Source organism: Rhinopithecus bieti, unplaced genomic scaffold, assembly GCF_001698545.2.
Source record: "Rhinopithecus bieti isolate Rb0 unplaced genomic scaffold, ASM169854v2 scaffold_23405, whole genome shotgun sequence".
NCBI lineage: Eukaryota > Metazoa > Chordata > Mammalia > Primates > Cercopithecidae > Rhinopithecus > Rhinopithecus bieti.
This window is the reverse complement of record NW_016811519.1, coordinates 2,618,674-2,642,713: the sequence shown is the minus strand read 5'-3', so window position 1 is coordinate 2,642,713 and position 24,040 is coordinate 2,618,674. Positions and strand designations below refer to the sequence as shown.

Sequence of the window (24,040 nt, the reverse complement as noted above, 5' to 3'; positions counted from 1 at the left end):
AATTAAGAATATTATCACATTTTATTTTGGCAACAGAATTATCATGAGCCCGAAGTGCTTGATGCAGTACCTAGCACATAGTAAATAATGAATGTTCAGTGGCACTCAGCAAGGGTGCTTCTCTTCTGCCTACTACCCTTCCTCCGCTTCCTCTTCTCTCCTTCCTACTACTTTTTTCTTGCCCTTTACTTCTCTACATCGTCTTATTAATATTAACTTTCAAAGACTAATTGTTCAAGTCAGAAATACTAAAGTTAAACGAAATAATTTATGTGCAATTTCTTTGTAAGTTGTAGACTCTACCAGAGTTGCTATAAGATATTGCCAGTTGGTGTTGGCTGCCTTATAAGAAAAGTTTGCAGCTTCTGGTGGTGTATACTGATGTGAATAAAGAAGTCAGCATGAGCAGGATTTCTTTCCACTGGACACACAAGGTCTGTCCTCTGGTTTGCTACTGCAGTGGGAGCTGCTAACAAAGCCTGTCATGCTTTGATTCTAGGCAACAAAGTCCCAGGAACAAAATGCAAACTTTAGTTCATGTTCTTTATAAAGCCTTTGTTCTAAAACAGAACCTCCCTTTCCTAGTTGCTAGAAGTTAGGCCCAGTGAGCTCCTTCATAAAAAAACATCGAGAAATGCCAAGTATTGTAAGAACTCTGGCGTTTTCATTTCTGTATCCCAGGTCAAAAACCCACAGGCAGAGCCCACAGAGCTCTTCAGGAGGGAACCCAGTTATGAGACCAGTAATACCATTTCTTCCTATAACTTTGCTGCTGAGGATTCAAATCCCTGACCTTTAAATGGAACTAAACCTTTACTGTAATGGAATTTCCCCCTTTTCAGAAATACAGTGAGGATAGAACAAGCTTGCCAGGGCATAAGTTGTAGTTGGGATAGAGTAGGTTCTGCTGTGCTAACTAATAAGCACCAAATCTCAGTGGCAATAAAGGGTTGTTTCTTTCTCATGCAAAGTCTAGTGAGGGTTGGGTGACTCTCCTTCAACTTATAACTGTGCTGTCTGCACTGCACGACCTCTAAGGAAACCACTGCAGGAGAAAAGAGGGATAGAAGATTTTATAGGATATTTTTACATCGAGTGACCATACATCCCAGTTTGCCAGGCACAATCACAATTTACGTGTGTCAAGTTGGAGTTGTGATTCATAAGTACGTAAGTTCCTTTTACTCTGTAAAAAATCCTAGTTTAGACAATAAATTAGGGTGAACATTTCTAAGAGGCTGCCTAGAGTAGCTGTCAGAGTTTTTGCTTATACCCTATCAGTCTCAATCTAACACACAAGGATGTAATTAGAGCATTGAAGAGGTGCAAGTATATACTTTAGTGGACCTAATAATTTTTGGCACAATAGGCATTTGCAGGCATGCCATGAATTTGTAAATAGAAATAATTCAATAACTTCAACTACCAAAGCTCTTTGGAGCAAATGTAATATAAATATTATATTTTTATTGACTGAACCATTACATTTCATACATGTCATGGTAGGCTGAACAATGGCCCTCCACAGTGGTCCACATCCTAACCCCCAGAACCTGTTACTTATATGCCAAAAGGGACTTTGCAGATGTGATCAAGTTAAGGATGGGGAGAGGGGCAGATGAGCCAGGTGATCCCGAAATATCATAACAAGTATCCTTATGAGAGGGAGCTAGAGGGAGTTTTGACACCAGAAGAGGAGACGGCCATGTGATGACGGAAGCAGAGACTGGAGTGATGAGTCATGAAGGTGAAGAAAGGGGTGCAAGTCAAGAAATACAGGCAGCCTCTAGAATCTGAAAAAGGCAAAGAAACAGATTCTCCCCTTAGAGGCTCCAGAAGGAACCAGCCCTGCTGACTTTAGCCCAGTGAAATGATTTCAGATTTCCAACCTACAGGGCTATAAGATAATAAATTTGTATTGTTGCTAGCCACTAAGTTTGTGGTAAATTTGTTACAGCAGCAGTAGGAAATGAATACACAAGTACATTCTGAAGTTAAGCCTGTGACTTCAAATTCCTTTTTCTAGTTAAGATAGATACTGTTATCATCCTTTTTTCACATGTGAGAAATTGAGGCCTAAAGAGTTGCCCAGAGTCTCTCAGCTGGTTAGTGTCAGAGCCAGGATCCACACCCGGGCACTCCCCCAGCTCCTGTCAACCACTGGCAAGTCCAAGCTTCTGTATGAAATGCCCCTGCTCTGTGCAGCCTCTCCGGCTCCCACCTGACTCAGTTTCCTGCTCCTTCCCTTGGCTCAGTGCTCTCTGGACACCCATATTTTTCTAGCTTCAACTTTTGGAAATGTTATGGAAAGTTCTAGAGCTTCCATACAGAACTTCTCAAGTAAAGTTAGAATTCAGGTGGAATTATTGAATTTCTTCATATTTAAGTTTACAGGAAGATATTATGTTTGAATCTAATTTTTACTCCTCTTTAATCTCTAGTTCCTCTTACACTCTAGAGCATGGAGTATTCCTAAGGGTAATCAAATAATAGATTAATAGAAGTGATGCTGGGAATGTATTGGGCTTGTTTTACCATGACCCAGAAAAGAAGCATCTGGAAATTTGGTATTAGTTCTTATTTATTACTTTAAATCTCTCATAGCTTGTATTGGTTATATAGTACTATGCATGTAGCCATATTGCTATATGTTTAATGGTAGTATAACCACTACATTAAATATTCGTGCCTGTCGTGGCTCCTGCATTGAGCCACCCAAACCTCCCCCTTGAGGATTGAAAACTTCATTTTCTCAGCTCTGGGAATGTGATGGCTGACAGCCCTCAACTCTCAACCCTCTCTAGCAACTTATTTCAACTGAAGGACATGAACTCTTTCTGGAGGGAAGCCCACATCCAATTACTGGTTGATGTGGGAGTACAAAGACCCAACCCCACCACCACCACAATTCAGGACCACTCTGAAGGGCCACCCCAGCCTCAAAATTCCCCATGGGGTTGGCTGAGCCCTTTGTTGTGACTGCATTGCAGCCTAGCTTCTCCCTCTGCCTAACTCTGCTTCCTTCCCTTTCCCCATGGCTTGTGATCTCAAGGGTATTCCCTAATCCTAATAAACTCTCTGACAGCTAAGTTCCATGTCAGAGTCTGCTTCCCAGCAATGAACTCAAAAAATAGAAAATGAAGATCCCTGACTGGTGATGAATACGTAATCCCTATTCATTGGAATTAGAAGATTCTAAAGGAACTAGGAAACATGCTTCCTGGCTTAAGGTTTATCTGTAATGTAGAAGGAAGGGGAAACATACACATGTCACTCACTTGGAATTAAAAATACATTATACAACATGACCCATAGTTCAATCACATTCGCTTTTGACCTCCAGTATAACAGTTAATTTATGAATGAAATAAAACTCCATAAACCAGACCCTGGTCTGTATCCAGTCAATAAACTCAGGCTTCCTTTCTCACAGAGACTATTTTCTCAGAGTATAAAAATGAAGTCTTAGCAAAGTTTTAAAACCATTCCCTGAAAATAAAGGTAAAGATGTAATTAATCACATCTAATCACAGAGAATGAGGAATAGACATTGAGTTTTTTAACACATTGAATATAGCCATTTCTCTTAAATATTCCGTCCAAGAAACCATTTCATTTAACTCTTCCTTTGCCCCCAGTTATGAGCCCTGAACCACTGGCCCTGAACTTGCATCAGGCCTCTACACCCTGTGCAGTTTATTGTAGGGTTGGTTGTGTAACTCATGCTTCCTGCCTAATTGGAGCTTTTGGTGGTTTAAAGGGAATGTTCCCTATTTGGGACCCTTTATTAGTTCTGTACAGGTGGAAAAATTCTTTCCTGTGGAAAGAGAGCTGCTGTTCCTTCTGCACAATAGGGTGTCAGATTTCAAAGGCCTTTTCTCTGGGCCTGGGAGTCTGGAGCAGTCAGAATAAGTCTGGATATGTACGGCCTAAACTTTCACTATTTTCTTAAGGGTCTCCTTTGGTCTTATAGAATCGTTTTCTTAAATAGTCCCCTATAAAGAGCATATACCCATGATGGAGGTGATACTGTCAACTCTATCACTTTTCATCAAGTGGTGCCTTGGCTGAGCCTGGAATAGGGCAGGAAGGACTGTGCGTGCAGACTGGGTGCCAAGGAGGGAAAGGCACCAGTGACCCCAAAGGTATTCTCTAGCTGAGCACTGCCCTGGTTTGCATAATACCAGATATGACAGTTGTACAGCTTTTCCTGACACCAAGCAATTCTGTGATTTTCTGACACCAACTGGGTGTTCAATGATTCCATTGAATTCTGACACTAACTACCCAGAATTTGCACAGACCCCACAGTTAAGGGCTTAGTCCTATGAAACTTCCCTCACTTCAGATGCCAGCTGCAAATGAGGTGCCCAGATTGCCCACACTTCTGCCCAACTACATATTTGGGAGTTGCCAGGACCCTCCCCTCAGATTCAGTAATTTGATAGAAGAGCTGACAGAACTCAGGGAAGTGCTTTATTTATGATGACCAATTTATAAAGGATACAGAAACCCCAGATAAAAGAGATGCATAGGGCAGAGCACAGGAAAGGGGCAAGGTGCAGCCATGCCCTCTCCCAGTGAGCCGCCCTCCCTCCCATCACTCTCCTGGTAAGCTGCCTTCCCTCCCAGCACTCTCCTGGTGAGCTGCCCTTCCTCCCAGCACTCTCCTGGTGAGCTGCCCTCCCTCCCAGTGCTCTACTTGTGCACCACCCCAGAAGTGCCCCCAAACCCATCCTTATGAGTTTTTATGGAAGTTTTATTACGTAGGTATGATTGATTTAATCATCAGCTATTAGTGATTGGGTTTAATCACTCCCCCTACCCCTTAGTATATAAAAGATTGTCAATTCCAGCTGTTTTAGGAGCTCTGTGCCAGGAACCCAGGACAAAGACCAAATGTTTATTCTTTATTATACCACAACTCTAAACAATGAACATAACTTGAAATTGGTTTTTAAAAATATATTTCAGTGGCTGCAGTTTCCTGCAATGTATCTTGTCTCATGGAGGTGCTTCTCATGCATTCCAATAAAGAGGCCACTGTTCAAAGCATCCACTTAGATGTGAGAAGGGAGACAGAACCCCTCATGTTGTTGAAATGTTTTGGATTTGGCTGAAATGTTTGGTTATCTCTGCAATGTGGGATGATGTGTCTAAGCAAGAACTGTCCTTTATTAATAGATGCATTCTGCTCTAGAGCTCAAGGAAATGCCAGGCCCAGCTGTGGCTCAGTTGTTGTAAAGTGACAATGACAATGATGGTGATGGTGATGATGATTCAAGAATAATCTATTCTTCTATTCTTAGATAATGTAACATTTGAACCAATTCCCTGTACAAATGCTTTCTCTCCTACATCTTCTCTCTAATTTCCAATTTTCTTATACTCTGCAAAATGCCTTTTACAATCATGTTATTTTTGTTTTGTTTTGTTTTGTTTTTGAGACGGTGTTTTGCTCTGTTGCCCAGGCTGGAGTGCACTGGCACAATCTTGGCTCACTGTAACCTCCACCTCCCAGGTTCGAGTGATTTGCCTGCCTCAGCCTCCTGAGTAGTTGGCATTACAGGCATGTACCACCACACCTGACTAGTTTTTGTATTTTTAGTAGAGACAGGGTTTCAGCATGTTAGACAGGCTGGTCTTGAACTCCTTACCTCAAGTGATCTGCCTGCCTCAGTCTTCCAAAATGCTGGGAGTACAAGCATGAGCCGCCGTGACCAACCAAAATAATGTTATTTATTTAATATTTAATATTAAAAGATTTCTACTGGCTGGGCACAGTGGCTTACGCCTGTAATCCCAACACTTTGGGAGGCCAAGGCGGGTGGATCACGAGGTCAAGAGATCAAGACCATCCTCACCAACATGGTAAAACCCCATCTCTACTAAAAATACAAAAATTAGCTGGGTGTAGTGGCATGTGCCTGTTGTCCCAGCTACTGGGGAGGTTGAGGCAGGAAGAATCACTTGAACCTGGGAGGCGGAGGTTGCAGTGACCTGAGATCGCACCATTGCACTCCAGCCTGGCGACAGAGTAAGACTCTGTCTCAAGAAAAAAAAAAAAAGATTTCTACCATCTCACCAATATAACCATTTGATCTCATATTATGTTAAATAAAACACCTTTTTTGTCATGTTTAAAGTTTTATTAACACAAAAGTTAGAGTGATGAAAAGATAATCTCTTTCTTCACAAAGTGTGAAATTTCTGTGGTTTGGCAGAGCTGTGGAAAAGCCGTTACCTTCCTAAGAGTTGGATGCTATTCCTGTTAGATTGGGGAGAATAATATCTATTATTGCTGGTATTGGGATTTTTCTTAATCATATAAAGTGCAGTGAAGCAAATATATCTAGGTCCCTCTCATCTGGAACTTTTGTGAGATGGATCACCAGTCATTCATGATATTGATTCTTAAGTAAGCTAGTGTCATATTATCCTTTCTACTTTAGAATGCATTTTTTCCCGAGTCTAGAAAAAAATCCAATAAATCATTAACTTCAGAGAAAAGTGATGTATTAGGAAAAAATAGAAAACATGGTAGAGAAACTTATATGTGAGAATGCTGGATGAAAATACTATTTGCTTTCTTACCTTGAAGCTGTTAAAGTTTTTTTCATGGCTCTTGCTCCCTGTGCTTTAAGGTTTTTGAAAGGAGGCAAAGTTAAATCCATCCATATCACAAATCTCTCAGTTGTTCAATATCGCACTTATCAATTAAAAGAATAGGCAAGCCTAATTGATTAGTAAGAATTTGGCTCCTCCCCCTCTTTTTTTTTGGTCATGGAACGCTTAGAATTGATGAAAAGGTAACTGACAGTGTGCAGAGAGAAGGAAGAGGCCTCAGAGGAGGTGCTCAACAAAATCTAATTGGATTGAGAAAAATCATAGATTCTTTGAAGACTACATGATTTTCCTTTTGATTAAGGAAAATTGTTGGAACACAAGAGCACAAGTAATAAAATCTTTATTATGATAGAAGCTAGTAATCATGTAGAAACTCATATAAAATAAAGCATTCGCAAATAACCTTTAACTCTCTAATGGCTTTCAAAACTTTTCCAAACAAGTTCAATTCAGGCCAGATATTAATGAACCCCTTCAGTATGCCCCACTTGATTAATTTCCTTTCCCTTTTTCTTACTATTTCAGACTTTCATCCTCTCTAGGCAGACAAAATCATCACCATTTCTTTCAAATAGCTCCTTCAAGTGTAACCTAGTTGAGCTAACTAATGCACAGTCTTTTATCTGCCAGTCTGTTTTATTCCTTCATCTCCACAAAGCCTTTCCTGACCTAGGGAATGGAACCTTTGTACCCTTTCCTGGACAATTTGGGCCCAAATATATTTACAACAAGCAAGCAAACATAAAAGATTTCTAATTCCCTATGGCAACCCTAGAGTCAACTGTAAAATTTCCAAAAGCTGAGCTGGAAAAGCTTGTCAAGAGAGCACAGCCGGGCACAGTGGCTACACCTGTAATCCCAGCACTTTGGGAGGCCAAGGTGGGCAGATCACTTGAGGTCAGGAGTTCAAGACTAGCCTGGCCAACATGGTGAAACCCTGTCTCTACTAAAAAAAAAAAAAAAAAAAAGTAGCTGGGTGCATTATCTCAGCTACTTGGGAGGCTGAGGCAGGAGAATGGCCTCCCAGGAGGCAGAGGTTGTAGTGAGCCAAGATCGTGCCATTGTACTCCAGAGGGTGAGACTCCGTCTTCAAAAACAAAAACAAACAAACAAACAAACAAAAACAGAGAGCACTGAGCCAAGGGCGGAGCAGGAGTCTCAGTCAGGGGAGTGGGAGAGGCTGCACGAAGCAGGAGTGTTTCATGGAGAGTCTTGGACTGGCCAATGGTTGACAGACATGGTGAAAGGGAACTCAGAGCGTATTTGTCAGGTAGGGGAGTGGCAGTGCTGCAGATTGGAGAGGGACATGTTCTGAGAGCCTGTCTGCCTGGGTGTGGATCCTGGCTCTGACACTAAATAGCTGAGGGACCTTGGGCAAGTCCCTTCAAGTCTCCAGGTCTCATGGGTGTGTGTAGTAGTTCATTTTCACACTGCCATAAAGATACTACCTGAAATTGGGTAATTTGTAAAGAAAGGAGGTTTAATTGACTCACAGTTCTACATGGCTGGGGAGGCCTCAGGAAACTTACAATCACAGCGCAAGGCAAAGGGGAAGCAAGGCATATCTTACATGGCAGCAGGCAAGAGAGAGAGCAAGCAGGGGAAATGCCAGACACTTACTGAGCAATCAGATCTCCTGAGAACTCCCTCACTTTCAGGAGAATAGCATGGAGGAAACCACCCCCATGACCCAATCACCTCTCACCAGGTGCCTCCCTTGACAGGTGGTGATTACAATCTGAGATGAGATTTGGGTGGGGACACAGAGCCAAACCATATCAGTGTAAAAACCGTATCACTTTGTGAAAAGTTATGTGGGCTCACTTTAATACAGGTCAAGAAATGTCCTGAAAGAAATACTTTACCTTTTAATGCTATTATTTTATTTGAAATTGTGTAAATTTTATTATTTTTTAAAAAGTCTTGAACTCTGGAGGAGAAGGTATAACTCTGACTTCCTAAAGCACATTCAGGTTCACTTAATATTTATGACATTGATGTGCTGTGACTACGAAATAAATTTAGCATTTTCACCTAACTTTCTAAAAACTTGTCTTCATGATTTTGAAGGTAGTGGCTTTTTAATTTTAATATTTAGTAAAATGTTTGCTTCATAAATGTATCCTGACCATATTTAGGTGGTTTCCTAATTCTAATTCTATTCCTAATTTAAGTAGCGGTTTTACAAATAATAAGGCTCATTATCTCCTCTGTGAATCCAGATTATTTTGGAAGTTTTAGCTCTTGTAATAAGGCAAGAGAATAAAATCTGTAAACATAAATATTAAGAAATAACAGGTAAACTTGTATTTATTTGTAAATACTATCTTTTAAAACCCAAACCCAAGAGTTTTAGAAATGATTTGAACTAAGAGAATCTGATAAAGTGGCTGGATATAAAATTAATAATTTCTTTCTTCTAGGAATAATAATTTAAAATGGAAAATAATTTAAAATGGAAATTTTAAAATAGTGGCAAAATTATAAAATGCCTAGGAATAAATTTAACAAAAATAGTACAGGATATAAGTAAAGATAAAGATATAGTTTTAATAACGGACAATTTTTCTGTACTGTTCATTTAAAAAACCTTCCCCTGTCTCCTGAATTGTAAAATCAGCTAATCATTTGTTAATAATACTCTATCATCACTTCTAATTAACATTGTATGGGAGTTCTTAGCCTGTGAAATAAAGGAAGAATTTTTAACAGGTGTAAGTATGGGAAAGAAAGAAAGAAAGCTTTCATTATTCACAGACATAGAAAATCCAAAATAGTCTTCAGAATAACTCTTAGAATGAATAAGTGAATTTAGCAAAGTTGCTATCTGTACTATCACTGGAAATATAAATTTTATTTCTATATAGCAGAAGCAATACTCAGAAATTAAAAAAATTAAACTCTCATTTATAGTAGTACCAGAAAATTCACATGGACATATAAAGGACCCAGAACAGCTAAGACCATCTAAAAGGAACAAAGTGGAGGGACTTAAACGTCTACCTATCAAATCTCATTAAAGAACTACAGTAACACTGCGTGAGATTGCAGGAAGTATAGATAAATAGATTTAGAGAGGATAGGTAGGTAGGTAGGTAGATAGTCTTTATATGTTTATAGAATAGAGACGCTCTCTCTTCATCTATCTGGACTCTCTAATTGTATTTATATATAATAAGTCCAGGAAGAGATCCATACATATGCAATCCCATGATTTATGACAGAGGTAACTCATCTTTTCAATAAATGAGTTGGGTCAATTGGATATCTAAAAATAATGCACCTCAACCCTTACTTTACCGAATATACAAAGTGAATTCCAAATTGATTGTGGCAATAAATGTGGAAGATAAAACAATAAAGCTAGAGGAAATAATAAGAGATTATCTTCATGACCTTGGTGTTAGCAAAGCTTTCATAAATAGGATATACTTTTGAAAGTACGAATCATAAAGAAAAGACTGAAGGATTGGACTATATTTTAAGATACCATCAAAAGGGCAAAATGGCAAGCCACAGAGTGGGAGAAATTTTATATATACTCCAAAAGGACCTGTTTCTAGATTATATTAAGAATTCCTATTTATGTGAATGAGAAAAGGACACCTCAATATAAATTGGACCAAAGACCTGTATGTCAACAGAGACCTATACTTAAGTTCAGTGTTACTAGTTTTCAGGGATGTGACATTAAAACATAGTACGATGGTATATGACACATGCAAAACATACCAGAATAGTGACAGTTTTAAACAGAAATTGTCAGAGTTTGTGAAGATGTGGAAAAACTGGAGATGGTGGAAAATATAAAATAGAAAACTGTTTCGTAGAATCAGCTTAAAGAGGAATATACATGTACCTGATGGCCCAGCAAATTCCATTTTCATGTATATGCCTAATAGAAATGTTACATGTATGCATCAAAACATATTTTTATTCATAACACCAAAAAATTGGAAGTAACTCAACTGAACATCAACTGTAAAAATGAATAAATTGTGTCACATTCATACAATGAAAACTATGTATCAATAAGAATGAACAAACTATTGCTTTACTCAACAACATGGATGAAACTCAAAAAAGCCAGACAGGAAAGATTACATATTGCAAGATTCTATTCATATACAGTAAAAACAAAGATATATATATATATACACACACACACACAGACCCCTGGTCAGTGACTAGGAGGGAGCACCAGGAAGACTCCTTGAGTGCTGACCATGTTCTATTTCTTGACCTGGGTGATGATTACATGAATATGTTCATTTTGAAAAAAAAGTGTATATGCAAGTTGCACATTTATGACTTCTCCTACTTTTCTGTCTACATGTTATAATCCAATCAGAAGAATTTTACTTAAAAGAATTTTGCTTTTACTTAAAAGAATTGTGTTTGGCAAGAGGAAAATATAGAACACTGTATTTTAGCATGATAGAAATAACTAAAATTTGAAGTATCTGATTTGTCTACCAAGGGGCTTAAAATGCCTGGAACGTCTAGAAAGGAAGGCATAATAACACAAGGGTTGGTTCTGATATTTTAGGGTAGTTTGTGTTCTCCTGAGGACCAACAAGGATGAATAACTCCTGGGTGACAACTGCTTTATTTTATCTTTCTAATCTGTAGCTTTCACTCATGGCCTCCATAAATAAACTAAGCAATTAATCTTCATCCTTTGACAAATCACCACTTGTTTCTGGAGGTTCAGTGACAAAGTCAAAGACCAAAATGTTCTATTTGTATCTGATATATAAATTATGTCATGAAGATAACGCTAATGTTAAGTAGAATTAATGTAGCCACTTGATTTTTTTAAAAAAGCCATTCCTATCTTTAACATGGAAAGAATTCCACAGTGAAAGCAATAGAGCACAAAACAAAATACAAATATATTAATGCTAATTATTATTTCTTTGTTTTACCTTGATTATCTGCTAAAAGGATTAAGTCAGACATGAGATAATTCGTTACTATAAAATAGGTGGACTATTTAGTGTGGTTAAGTAGCAAAGAGATACAACCATAATAATCATGGTAAACACATATAATTTCAACATATTAATAAACCAATTAACATTAGCTTGCCAAAATATTTATTGTATTTTTCTGAATAAAAAATAGTAGCAAAATAGCAAAACAACAACAACAACAAAGATGTGTAACATTCTCTAATATATTACCTTGAGTGTAGGGAAGCCCTCACATATTGCTGGTTGAAGTGATAATTGCCCCAACGTATTTGGAAAGTAGTTCTGGTAATACATGTTAAAGTGCAAAAGGTAAATGGCATATGACTAAATAAAATGACTTTAGAGAGTCAATAGTACAAAAATTGAAAGCATTTGTACGCAAGAATATATATAAATAAGCAAGCATGTACAAAACTAGAAAAAACCTCTAGAGAATGATTGTATAATCAGGATACAGCCAGTCCATGAAGTATTAGGTAGCCATTTAAAAGGATATGTTCAATAATAATAATCATATGTAGCCTTTATTGAGTCATCATTGTGTGCCAGGTACCATTCTGTGTTTTATTTGAATAAACTCATTTAATCCTTGTAACAAAATGGTATAAGAACTATTATAATTTCTTTTTTAACTTTTATTTTAGATTTGGGATACATGTAAAGGTTTGTTACATAGGTAAACTCATGTCATGGGGCTTTGTTATACAGATTGTTTTATCACCCAGGAATTAAGCCTGTTATTAGTCCGTTCTAAATAAAGACATATCTAAGACTGGGTAATATGTAAAGGAAGAGGTTCAATTGACTCATAGTTCTGCAGAACTGGGGAGGCCACAGGAAACTTACAGTCATGGCAGAAGGGGAAGCAAACATGTCCTTCTTCACTTGGGGGCAGCAAGGAGAAGTGTGGAGCGAAGTGGGGGAAAAGACCCTTGTAAAACCATCAGATCTCATGAGAACTCACTCACTATTACAAGAACAGTATGATGGTAACTGCCCCCATGATTAAATTACCTCCCACCAGGTCCCTCTCATGACACATGGGGAGTATGGGAACTATAGTTCAAGATGAGATTTGGGTGGGGACACAGCCACACCATATCATTCTGCCCCTGGCCCCTCCCAAATCTCATGTCCTCACAATTCAAAACACAATCAGGCCCATCTAACAGTCCCCCAAAGTCTTAATTCATTCCAGCATTAACTCAGAAGTCCAAGTCCAAAGTCTCATCTGAGACAAGGCAAGGCCCTTCCACCTATAAACCTGTAAAATCAAAAGCAGGTTAGTTACTTCCTAGATACAATGGGGGTACAGACATTGGATAAATACACCCATTCCAAATGGGAGAAATTGGCCAAAATAAAGGGGCTACAGGCCCCATGCAAGTCCAAAATCCAATAGGGCAGTCATTAAACCTTAAAGTTCTGAAGTGATCGCCTTTGACTCCATGTTACACACCCAGGGCTTGCTGATGCAAGAGGTGGGCCCTCACAGCCTTGGGCAGCTCTGCCCCTGTGGGTTTGCAGGGTATAGACCCCCAACACCCCCATGGCCTGGTGTTGAGTGTCTGTGGCTTTTCCAGGTGCACAGTGCAAGCCATCAGTGGAACTACCATTCTGGGGTCTGGAGGGTGGTGGCCCTCTTCTCACAGTTCCACTAGGCAGTGCCCCAGTGGGGACTCTGTATGGGAGCTCTGACCCCACATTTTTTTTCTGCACTGCCTTAGCAGAGGTTCTCCATGAGGGCCCTGCCCCTGCAACATACTCTACCTGGACATCCAGGTGTTTCCATACATCCTCTGAAATCTAGGTGGAGGTTCCCAAACCTCACTTCTTTAGTTCTGTGCACCCACAGGCTCAACACCATGTGGAAGCTGCCAAGGCTTGGGGCTTTCACTCTGATGCCATGGTCTGAGCTGTACCTTGGCCCCTTTTAGCCATGGCTGGAGCAACTGGGAGGCAGGGCACCAAGTCCCTAGGCTGCACACGGCAGGAGCCATCCTGGACCCAGCCCCTGAAACCATTTTTCCCTCCTAGGCCCTGGGCCTGTCCTGAAGGTCTCTGACATGCCCTGGAGCATAAATTGTGACATTTCTCCATTGTCTTGGTGATTAACATTTGGCTCCTTGTTACATATGCAAATTTCTGCAGCAGGCTTGAATTTCTTTCCAGAAAATGAGTTTTTCTTTTCTATTGCATTGTCAGGCTGCAAATTTTCCAAACTTTTATGCTCTGCTTCCTCTTGAGCACTTTGCCGCTTACAAATTTCTTCTGCCAGATACCCTAAATTATCTCTCTGAAGTTCAGAGTTCCACAGATCTCTAGGGAGGGCAGGGGCAGAATGCTGCCAGTCTCTTTGCTAAAGCATAACAAGCATCACCTTTACTCTAGTTCCCAAGAAGTTCCTCATCTCCATCTGAGACCACCTTATCCTGGACTTTATTGTCCACATCACTATCAGCATTTTGGTCAAAGCCATTCAACAAGTCTCTAGGAAGTTCCAAACTTCCTCACATCTTCCTGTCTTCTGAGCCCTCCAAGTCTCTAGGAAGTTCCTAACTTTTCCATATTTTCCTGTCTTCTTCTGAGCCCTCCAAACTGTCCCCAACCTCTGCCTGTTACTCAGTTCCAAAGTCACTTCCACATTTTCAGGTATCTTTACACCAGTATCCCACTTCTGTTACCAACTTACTATATTAGTCTGTTCTCACGCTGCTAATAAAGACATACCTGATACTGGGTAATTTGTAAAGAAAAGAGGTTTGATATACTCACAGTTCTGCAGGGCTGGGAAGGTCTCAGGAAACTTACAATCATGATGGAAGGGGAAGCAAACACATCCTTCTTCACATGGCAGCAGCAAGGAGAAGTGCAGAGTGAGGTGAGGGAAAAGCCCTTTATAAAACCATCAGATCTCTTGAGAACTCACTATCACAAGAACAGTATGGAGGTAGCTGTCCCCATGTTTCAGTTACCTCCCACTGGGTCCCTCCCGTGACACATGGGGATTATGGGAACTACAGTTCAAGATGAGATTTGAGTGGGAACACAGCCAAACCTTATCAAACCCAGTACCCAATGGTTATCTTTTCTGCTCCTCTCCCGTCTCCCACTTTCCACCCACAAGTCGACCCTGGTGTCTGTTTTTTCCTTCTTTGTGTTCATAAGTTCTCATCATTTAGCTTCCACTTATAAGTGAAAATGTGGTATTTGGTTTTCTGTTCCTGTGTTAGTTTGCTGAGGATAATAGCCTCTAGTTTCATCCATATTTCACAAAAGACACGATCACGTTCTTTTTCATGGCTGCATAGTGTTCCATGGTGTATATGTACCACATTTACTTTATCCAATCTGTCATTGATGGGCATTTAGGTTGATTCCATGTTGATATGGCTTGGCTCTGTGTCCCTACCCACATCTCATCTCAAATTGTGATTCCCATGTGTCAAGGAGGGACCTGGTGGGAGGTGATTGGATAATGGGAGTGGTGTCCTCCATGCTGTTCTTGTGATAGTGAGTTCTCATGAGATCCCATAGCTTAAAAGTGGCTCTTCCTTCTTTGTTCTCTCTTTCCTCTGACCCTGCGAAGAAGTTGCTTGCTTTCCCTTTGCTTTCTGCCATGATTATAAGTTTCCCAAACCCTCCCCAGCCATGTGGAACTGTGAGTCAATTAAACCTCTTTTCCTATAAATTACCCAGTCTCAGGCAGCTCTTTACAGCTGTATGAAAATGGACCAATACACATGTCTTTGCTATTGTGAATAGTGCTGCAATGAACATTTGTGTGCTTGTCTGAAGTCTTAATGGTAGAATGATTTATATTTCTCTGGGTATATAACCAGTAATGGGATTATTGGGTCTAATGATAGTTCCACTTTTAGCTCTTTGAGGAATCGCCATACTGCTTTCCACAATGGTTGAATTAAGTTACACTCCCACCAACAGTGTGTAATGTTCCCTTTTTCTCTGCAACCTTACCAGCATCTGTTATTTTTTGACTTTTTAATATAACAGGTGTGAGATGGTATCTCATAATCGTTTTGATTTGCATTTTTCTAATGATCAGTGATATTGAACTTATATTCTTCTTGGGTGCATGTATGTCCTCTTTTGAAGTGTCTGTTCATGTCCTTTGCCTGTTTTTTAGTGTGATTGTTTTTCTCTTGTAAATTTGGTTTCAGTTCCTTATAGATGCTGGATATTAGACATTCGTCAGATGCATAGTTTGCAAATATTGTCTCCCATTCTCTAGGTTGTCTGTTTACTCTTATAGTTTCTTTTGCTGTGCAGAAGCTCTTAAGTTTAATTAGATCCCACTTGCCAATTTTTGCTTTTGTTGTGATTGTATTTAGTGTCTTTGTCATGAAATCTTTGCTCATTCCCATGTCCAGCATGGTATTGCCTAGGTTATCTTTCAGGGTTTGTATAGTTTTGGAAAGGCAATACTATTCACAATTGCCACAAAAAGAATAAAATACCTAGGAATACAGCTAACCATGGAGGTGAAAGATCCCTGCAATGAGAATTATGGAACACTGCTTAAAGAAATCAGGAAAGATACAAACAAATGGAAAAACATCCCATGCTCATGGATATGAAGAATCAATATCATTAAAATGGCCATACTGTCCAGAGCAATTTACAGATTCAATGCTATTCTTATCAAACTACCAACAACATTCTTCACAGAACTAGAAAAAGCTATTTTAAAATTAATGGAACTAAAATTATGGAAACAAAAGAGAGCCTGAATAGCCAAGGCAATCTTAAGCAAAAAGAACAAAACTAGAGGCAGTATGTTACTTGACTTCAAACTACACTACAGGACTACAGTAACCACAACAGCATGGCACTGGTACAAAAACAGGCACATAGACCAATGGAACAGAATAGAGAACCCAGAAATGTTGCCACATACCTATGACCATCTGATTTTCAACAAAGGTGACAAAAACAAGCAAGGGGAAAAGGCTTGCTGTTCAATAAATGGTGCTGGGGTAGTTGGCTAGCCATAAGCAGAAGACTGAAGTTGAACCCCTTATTTATACCATATACAAAAATCAATTCAAAATAGATAATTCCTATTTTGTGCATGTGGAAATTAAAGTTCAAACAGATCAAACATTTTACCCAGTTTCGCATAGCTGGTAAGTGGTAAGGTCTGAATTTGAACCAAGCAGTCCTACTCCAGAATGCACACTTTTTCTTTTTTTTTTTGAGATGGAGTTTCGCCCGGTCTGGAGTGCAATGGCATGATCTTGGCTTGCTGCAATCTCCGCCTCCTGGGTTCAAGCGATTCTTCTGCCTCAGCCTCTCAAGTAGCTGGGATTATAGGCACCCACCACCATGCCTGGTTAATTTTTTGTATTTTTAGTAGAGACGGGGGTTTCACTGTGTTGGCCAGGGTGGTCTTGAACTCCTGACCTTGTGACCCTCCAGCCTCAGCCTCCCAAAGTGTTGGGATTACAGGTGTGAGCCACCACGTCAGACCCCAGGATGCACATTCTTAACACCATGTAATTATTCTGCCTCCCTGAATTGATTAAGGAGGGATTTATCTTACATATTGCTAATTGAAAAAGCAAATAATGGACCTAATAATTCAATTTTTTTTAAAAAAAGAAAAAAAAAAACATCTGAAAGGATACCCTCCAATCTGAAAACATTGATTGTATTAGGATTGATCAAGGAAGGCAAATATTATTAATTTTTAATTTATTCACCTCTTTATTGTTTGTAGTTATGGAAAACACTGGAATACTTTATCTTTTTTTTAATCCAATAAAGTGACAAAAAAGTTAACAAAAACCAGCCTCCAAATGGAATATCCACATTTAGGTTCATTATTTTTATTTATTTATTTATTTTTTTTGAGACAGAGTCTCGCTCTGTAGCCCGGGCTGGAGTGCAGTGGCCGAATCTCAGCTCACTGCAAGCTCTGCCTCCCAGGTTTACGCCATTCTCCTGCCTCAGCCTCCCAAGTAGCTGGGACTACAGGCACCCGCCACCTCGCCCGGCTAGCTTTTTGTATTTTTTTTTAGTAGAAACGGGGTTTCACCGTGTTAGCCAGGATGGTCTCGATCTCCTGACCTCGCGATCCGCCCGTCTCGGCCTCCCAAAGTGCTGGGATTACAGGCTTGAGCCACCGCGCCCGGCCTCATTATGTTTTTTTAAGAATAAGACGAATGACTGGTTCATTTAACAGGTAGACAAGAAATTAATAAAAACTTGTTCTCTTATTATTATTATTTTACCAGGATTCGGACCCACAAGGCTGTAACTCATTGTGGTCATTCTACACAAGTATATACCTAGATTGGCATGAAGTGGGTCCCCAGCAAACATTTGTTTTCTTTCCTTCATTTTTGTTCTCTCCTCCCTGTCCTTCTGCCAATCAATAACCAATGCTATGACCACAAAAGCAGTCTTTATTTTCCATTTTTCAGCCTGCCCAGAATGACTTTGGCTGTACTAGCTCTCATTCGGGGTAACACGGTGCCTCTTTCAGATGCATTGATCTCCAAACATAATTTCCTGTTGCGTCCTTCTTCACTGTGTCAAGACTTATGCTCCAAATGAGAGAGGGAGATTTGTCAGCTGGTCAGTCTGTTATGCAGGAAAGCGTTTATTAGGAGAAGGGCCAAAAGTCTTACATTTAGAACCATGTACAGTGATTACCTAAATACAAGTAGTCTATATTTTTAGAAGTGTTTGCTGTTTTATAGGCTCATGTGTGAATCTTAATAGGATGTAGAATGATATACGTGCCATTTCGGCAGTTTAGAGGTATGAAACTGTGCCTTACCTGAGGCACACAAGTTAACTATCTTTCATATAAAATTATTAGAAATTGGTATTTGGGTATTTTGAAAACTTTGTCAACAGTTTGAAACAATGCATTTCATGAACACTTTTATGCTTTTCCTCAGGTCCCATTTGATATCTCGCTGCCATCTATATTCAATCTTGAGAGACTTTTTGATCTGGCTAATGGTTGCATTTTATCAGGAGGAAGCCTTTTCAACTGGATAGTGTCAATTATTCCCTGAACATTATACGGTAACCTTATAAAGGATTTAATTGTTGTTTCTCATGGTTTGAACTAAGTTTTTGGGATGGTCCTCTTATAACAACAAAAATAAAATCGTTTTTTTACACAAGCTAAATTTTTTTAAAAAATTATTATTTTGAGGAATGTCTTAAATTGTACTTGAATTAAATGACACTGCTGTTGCTTATTAAAACTGTATTACAGAGCTATTCATAGAAAACAAGTTTTTGCACAGTGCAACTGTTTTCACGTTTGGAGTCATTTAGGTTGTTTTTGGACAGGTCCATAAAGCAAGATTGGATTAAACCAGTAGTTCTCAATTGGGAGTGATTTTGTCCATTAGGTGACATTTGAGAGTGTCTGGAGATGTATTTGATTGTTAGCACTGGAGAGTACTAGTGGCATCCAGTGAGTAAACATCCTACAATGCACAAGACGGCTCCCACAACAAAGAATTATCAAGTCTAGAATGTCACTAACGCTAGTCTTGAAGAACCCTCGATTAAACCCCAACATGTGTTAATTTCAATTTTGGAAATTCTCTAAATGGTTTGGGAAGCAAATGAGACCTTCCATATTTTATACTTCTGAGAGGCAATATTGCATAGAATTTTAGGGTGCCAGCTTTAGAACTTTGTATAAACCTGGGTTTAAATAGTAACTTTGCCATTTGCTAGCTTTGCTACTTTGGGGAATTAACTTAAATTCTGTAAGCTTTTATTTTCTCATCTGTAGAATGGGGATGTTAGTATCTATCCTATAGGATTGCTGTGTGTGTTAGTTAGGTGAGTTGAAGTAATAAGGTGCTTAGCACAATGCCTGATGTAATAATAGAGTGCTGGGAGCATTGTTTCCTTGCCAAATTGGAAAAGGACCTGCATTTCTGACTCATTTTGTCTATTATCTAAAAATGCCACATGCGAATTCTTCCCACATGCTAGTCAGTGAATGAATACTCCTAGTTTAAAAAAAATAACAACACAAATGTGTTTTTCTAAAGCTAAATTGGTTTAATGTATCATCCTCTATTCTGAATTTCCTGCTAGTATTAAAAAGACCTTTTTTTAAAAAAATGAAGCAACAGTAATAGTAGCTGGCAATTGGCATTTTAAAATAGTCTCCTTTGATAATATAAGAAAAAATAGCAACTTTATGTCAGTCCCTAAGCTTTTAAATGTAGACATCTATGAAGTTCTAAAGTCTGGGAACAGCGAAGGTAGAATTGTTCTACAATACAATGTAGAGGAAACAAGCCTTTAGCAAAGCATTTAAGGATAAGAAGGATTTTGGTAGTTGAAAATTTGCTAAAAAATTTTGCTAGAAGGGGGCGCACTAGAGGAGAACAGAGGCATAAAAATAAAAATACACATGGTTTATATTCAAAGGACTTGACTGTGACTTACCTGGAGTGTGCACAGTCATGATGGAAAATAAACTGTAAGGAGCACTAGAATGAAGACTTCAGGATTGAATCAGTAGATGATAGGGTGCCATTACAAGTGACTGAGGAGAGAAGTGACAAGTTCCTGACACTAGTATGCATTTAATAAATATTGGATGAATGAAAGGAATGAGTGGAATGAATGATGGCCTGGTCTCCAGGGCAGATAAGAATGCAAGATATAATGAAAGGGAAAGAAACAAAAGACAAGAAGACCGATAGGAAACCATGTTTTAATGAACGAGAAGAAGAACCAAGTATTTACTCATGAATTCAAAGGGAAAAATTGTTGCCTGATGTCTATACCCTCATATGAAATAAAATTTGATTCAAACAGAAAAGCCATTTGGATGGTAGTGGCTCTTATACAAAGATGGCTTCTGAGTCCTTTGGTCTGAGACTGGGGTTTGCACATTTCTTTACTGGGTTAGAGATCACAGTGAAGAGTTTGCATTTCTCAATGGTGGAGTTTAATTTATTATGCAAAGCTAGTTACCAAGGTCAAGAAAGGTGCAACAAAGTACCTACACATTTATTACAGGTATGGAGACAGCGTGACTCATAACCAAGACCACTTACCTCAACCTCATGCTAATTTCCTGTGAATGCAAATGCCCATCTTCTGGTTTTTGTCACTAATAAGTCTTTACTAGTTAGATACTTTCATTTTTCTTTACTTTAGTGAACGTAAGTGCTTGTACTATTTTTATAGAACCCTAGAACATAGAACCCTGGCATATAGGTCTATAATATTTGTTGGATGGATGGAGGGATGGATGGATGGATGGATGGATGGATGGATGGATGGATGGATGAATGGATGGATATAATCCAGGAAAGATGGCACTGTGGAGTTCTAAAAAAAGGAAGGAGGTGGAGGTATCACCAACACTACACCATCATTACTGCTACCATTATTGCCAACCCTTTCTGGAGCATTTACCTGCCAGGCACATGTTTGTAAGTGCTTCAGTGTATTTTCTCCCTCTGTCTTCACAAGAATAATGACCATGATGCACATAGTATTACTGACCCCATAGTATAGACAAGGAAACAAAAACAAAAAGCAGTTAAATAACTTGGCTAACAATCACAGTTAGTCAGAAGTAGAGCCAGGATTTAAATCCTCCCAGAAGAATCTGAGCTCTTCACCATTAAGTTGGGCTCCTCTGCACCTTTCTTCTACCCACTCCATAGCTCTAGGAAATTGGATAGTAAAGGGAGAGGAAGACATAGCTGAGGTTCAAGCTAAAACTGGGACACCTGTCATCTGCCCTGGGGGCAGATTTTAAAAAATGACTTGCAGATCTGAATGGATGCCCCAAGAATCCATGGAAGGGGGTCCCTAATGTTATCTGTTATCTGTGCTAATATATTGGTTTCCTCTGGGGAAGGCAGATCCCTTCCAACTATTGCGGATAACATTTCAGCACTTTTTTTTTCTTTTATTTTTTTCTTCACTTTCAGTTCTTACAGATGCTGTTATTCTTGAGTGTTGTTTTGCCTGAGAAAAATACTGTCTAAAACTGCACCAGACCATACAGTAACAGTTTCCCCATTTTAAACCATCATTTCAAAATTCCCCATCTTTTCTAAAATAGGAGCAACACTCACTAGTTAAAGCTGTAACTTTCTGTGCAAGGCAGTAAGGAAATGACGATGAACTGGGCTGAAGTACAAACAAAAAGAAAATTCAAAATCTGCAGGATGAAAGATGTGTTTATTTCCAGAAATGTCTTTCAGAGTTTTTTTTAAAGACCAAATTACACAATTTGCAGCTGGTTTTTAAAAATATACAGTATCTGCGAATGCTTTATAGTAGACACCTGCAATGTTTTCTATTTGTTTTAATTATAACAGAGAATGACAGGAGGCAAGCTGAAAGGGGGAGAAGAAGGGGAGCAGACACAGGGGAGGGAAGTCAGGAAAGAGGGAAGAGAAGCCCATGCCAGCAGCTAAGTGATAGGTAATAAAACTGCAGCACTTCCTGTATCTTTCTCCATATCAACCTCCAAGAGATTGCTTTAGAAATTGACCACCTGCCAGCTATTCAAAGGCTTAAATGTGGTGGTCTTGGTTCACTTCATGCATAGGCACTTCACAGTCCCCAGCTCAGCCGACCTGTTCGTCACTGAATTGCAGGGGGGAAATGGTAAATTTCTGGAGAGTAGAAATGTACTGTCCAGAAACTTGGTTTCTGCCTGCAGTCTGCATTGCCCTTCCTTCCCCTTTTGAGCAACATCATGCAAATCCCTCCATCCAGTTCAAATGACCATGCAGAAGGGTGTCTGCCTCCAAGGACTCCTAGAGCACTTCAAGGTGCCCTGCTCATTTGGCTCTTAACAGTGTCCTTGGACACATAGTTTTGTATGTGTTTTCATATAACAACCTTAAAACAGTAGCTCAAGAGTGTCATAAGTGTGTGAACCTGCTCCACATTACTTTAGGTTACATTCAGTTTGAGACTGGGCACATTGTTTTTCCTAATGCATCATGGAACTTATAGGGTACCTGAAAACTTAAATGAAATATACATGTCATCCAGCACATCTTCATCCATAAAAAAGATTTGAATATTATTATTTATTTAATATTATCTACGTATGCATAGGATTGAACAAGCCCCTAATGGGGTTAGGGGAGAAAACAGTGAACCCAGAAGTCCACTGCTTAACTACTCTTTGCCATTTTCTCTCATTTGAAATGCTATAGTATATTCTACAAAATGAGCTCTGACCTATTTGCCCAACAAGACTTGTGCAAATTTCTGATGCATTGATTATAATAGTAAAAACAAAGGAAAACCTATGAAATATCCATCAGGTGGAATGGATAAAGAAATAGTGGCATAGTCATACAGGATAATATTTTATAGAAGTTATAAATAAATAATGAAATACTAAACAACATTCATAAATGGATTAATAACAGAGATATATGTCAATCTGGATTCATCTCAAAAGCAGGTTTAGTCAAAGAAAATCAAGTGTTGCAGGATATATGTAATATACCATTTGTATAAAGCTTAAATACAGGCAAAACACATAATATAGTATTTATGGCTGAGTACATATATACTAAAAATATTTTTAACACAAGTTCATTAATGGTTGACACCAAATTCAGGTTTGTGGTCACCTCTTGGATAAAGGAGGGAGGATGAACTCTAGGAAAAATGCTCAGAAGGTTTCATTTGTCTTTGTAAAATTTTCTCTCTTAAGCTGAATGTTTGTTATACTGGTCTCTACTTCTTTTGCATACATAATGTGTCTCATAAATTAAAAACAAACACATCGATTCCCTTCATCTTGTTGGCTGGCAAGCTTTGTATAGTTATTGGCTCACCTATCAGTAAATAACTAATAAATTGAACTACGATTCTCATCTCATTGTATGACTGGAACTGAGTAGTTCACATCTGGTTTCATTATTTTGGGTTTTAATGACAACTAAAATCATTTCGAAACTAATGTTAAACTATATACATATGCCCAATTTTAGAAAACTCAAGCTATGAAAATATTAAATTTTAATATTAGATAGTAGAGCCTTAATGTTTAATTAAATTGAGTCAGATTCCCTGTTCAATTCCTATCCATTGTAAGTTCATCATTATACTTTAAATTATTTGATTTTCCAAAATTAGATATATGCAGAACTTTTTACACGACTGTTATGCAAAATGAGATTTACTTGTAAAATCCATCTATCATCCGTAATATTGATGTTAAAAAATATATTAAGAAAGAATTTTCTCTTTACCAACACTCATTTTCTATTTCCACTTTTCACTTCAGTAGAGCCTTATGAATTGCAACTTTGACTCTAAAATTTCCATAGCAACAGATATTTTTTGTTATAAGTACAGGCATGATAAAGAAGAAGGTTTCAGTGACAGCAGTTTTCTTCATAATTAAATTCATTAGTTAAAAGCTGGGTTAAGAG

At 38.7% G+C, this 24,040-nt stretch overlaps 1 protein-coding gene across 1 annotated transcript in view; it reads left to right on the top strand.

Annotated features, from left to right (window-relative positions):
• The window catches only part of CFAP54 (cilia and flagella associated protein 54), a 374,000-nt gene that overhangs the window by 340,455 nt on the left and 9,505 nt on the right, over positions 1-24,040 (top strand). The window contains 1 exon segment of the mRNA XM_017893969.1: positions 18,533-18,662. Coding sequence (XP_017749458.1) covers positions 18,533-18,652 — 120 coding nt within the window. The 3' untranslated portion in view covers positions 18,653-18,662.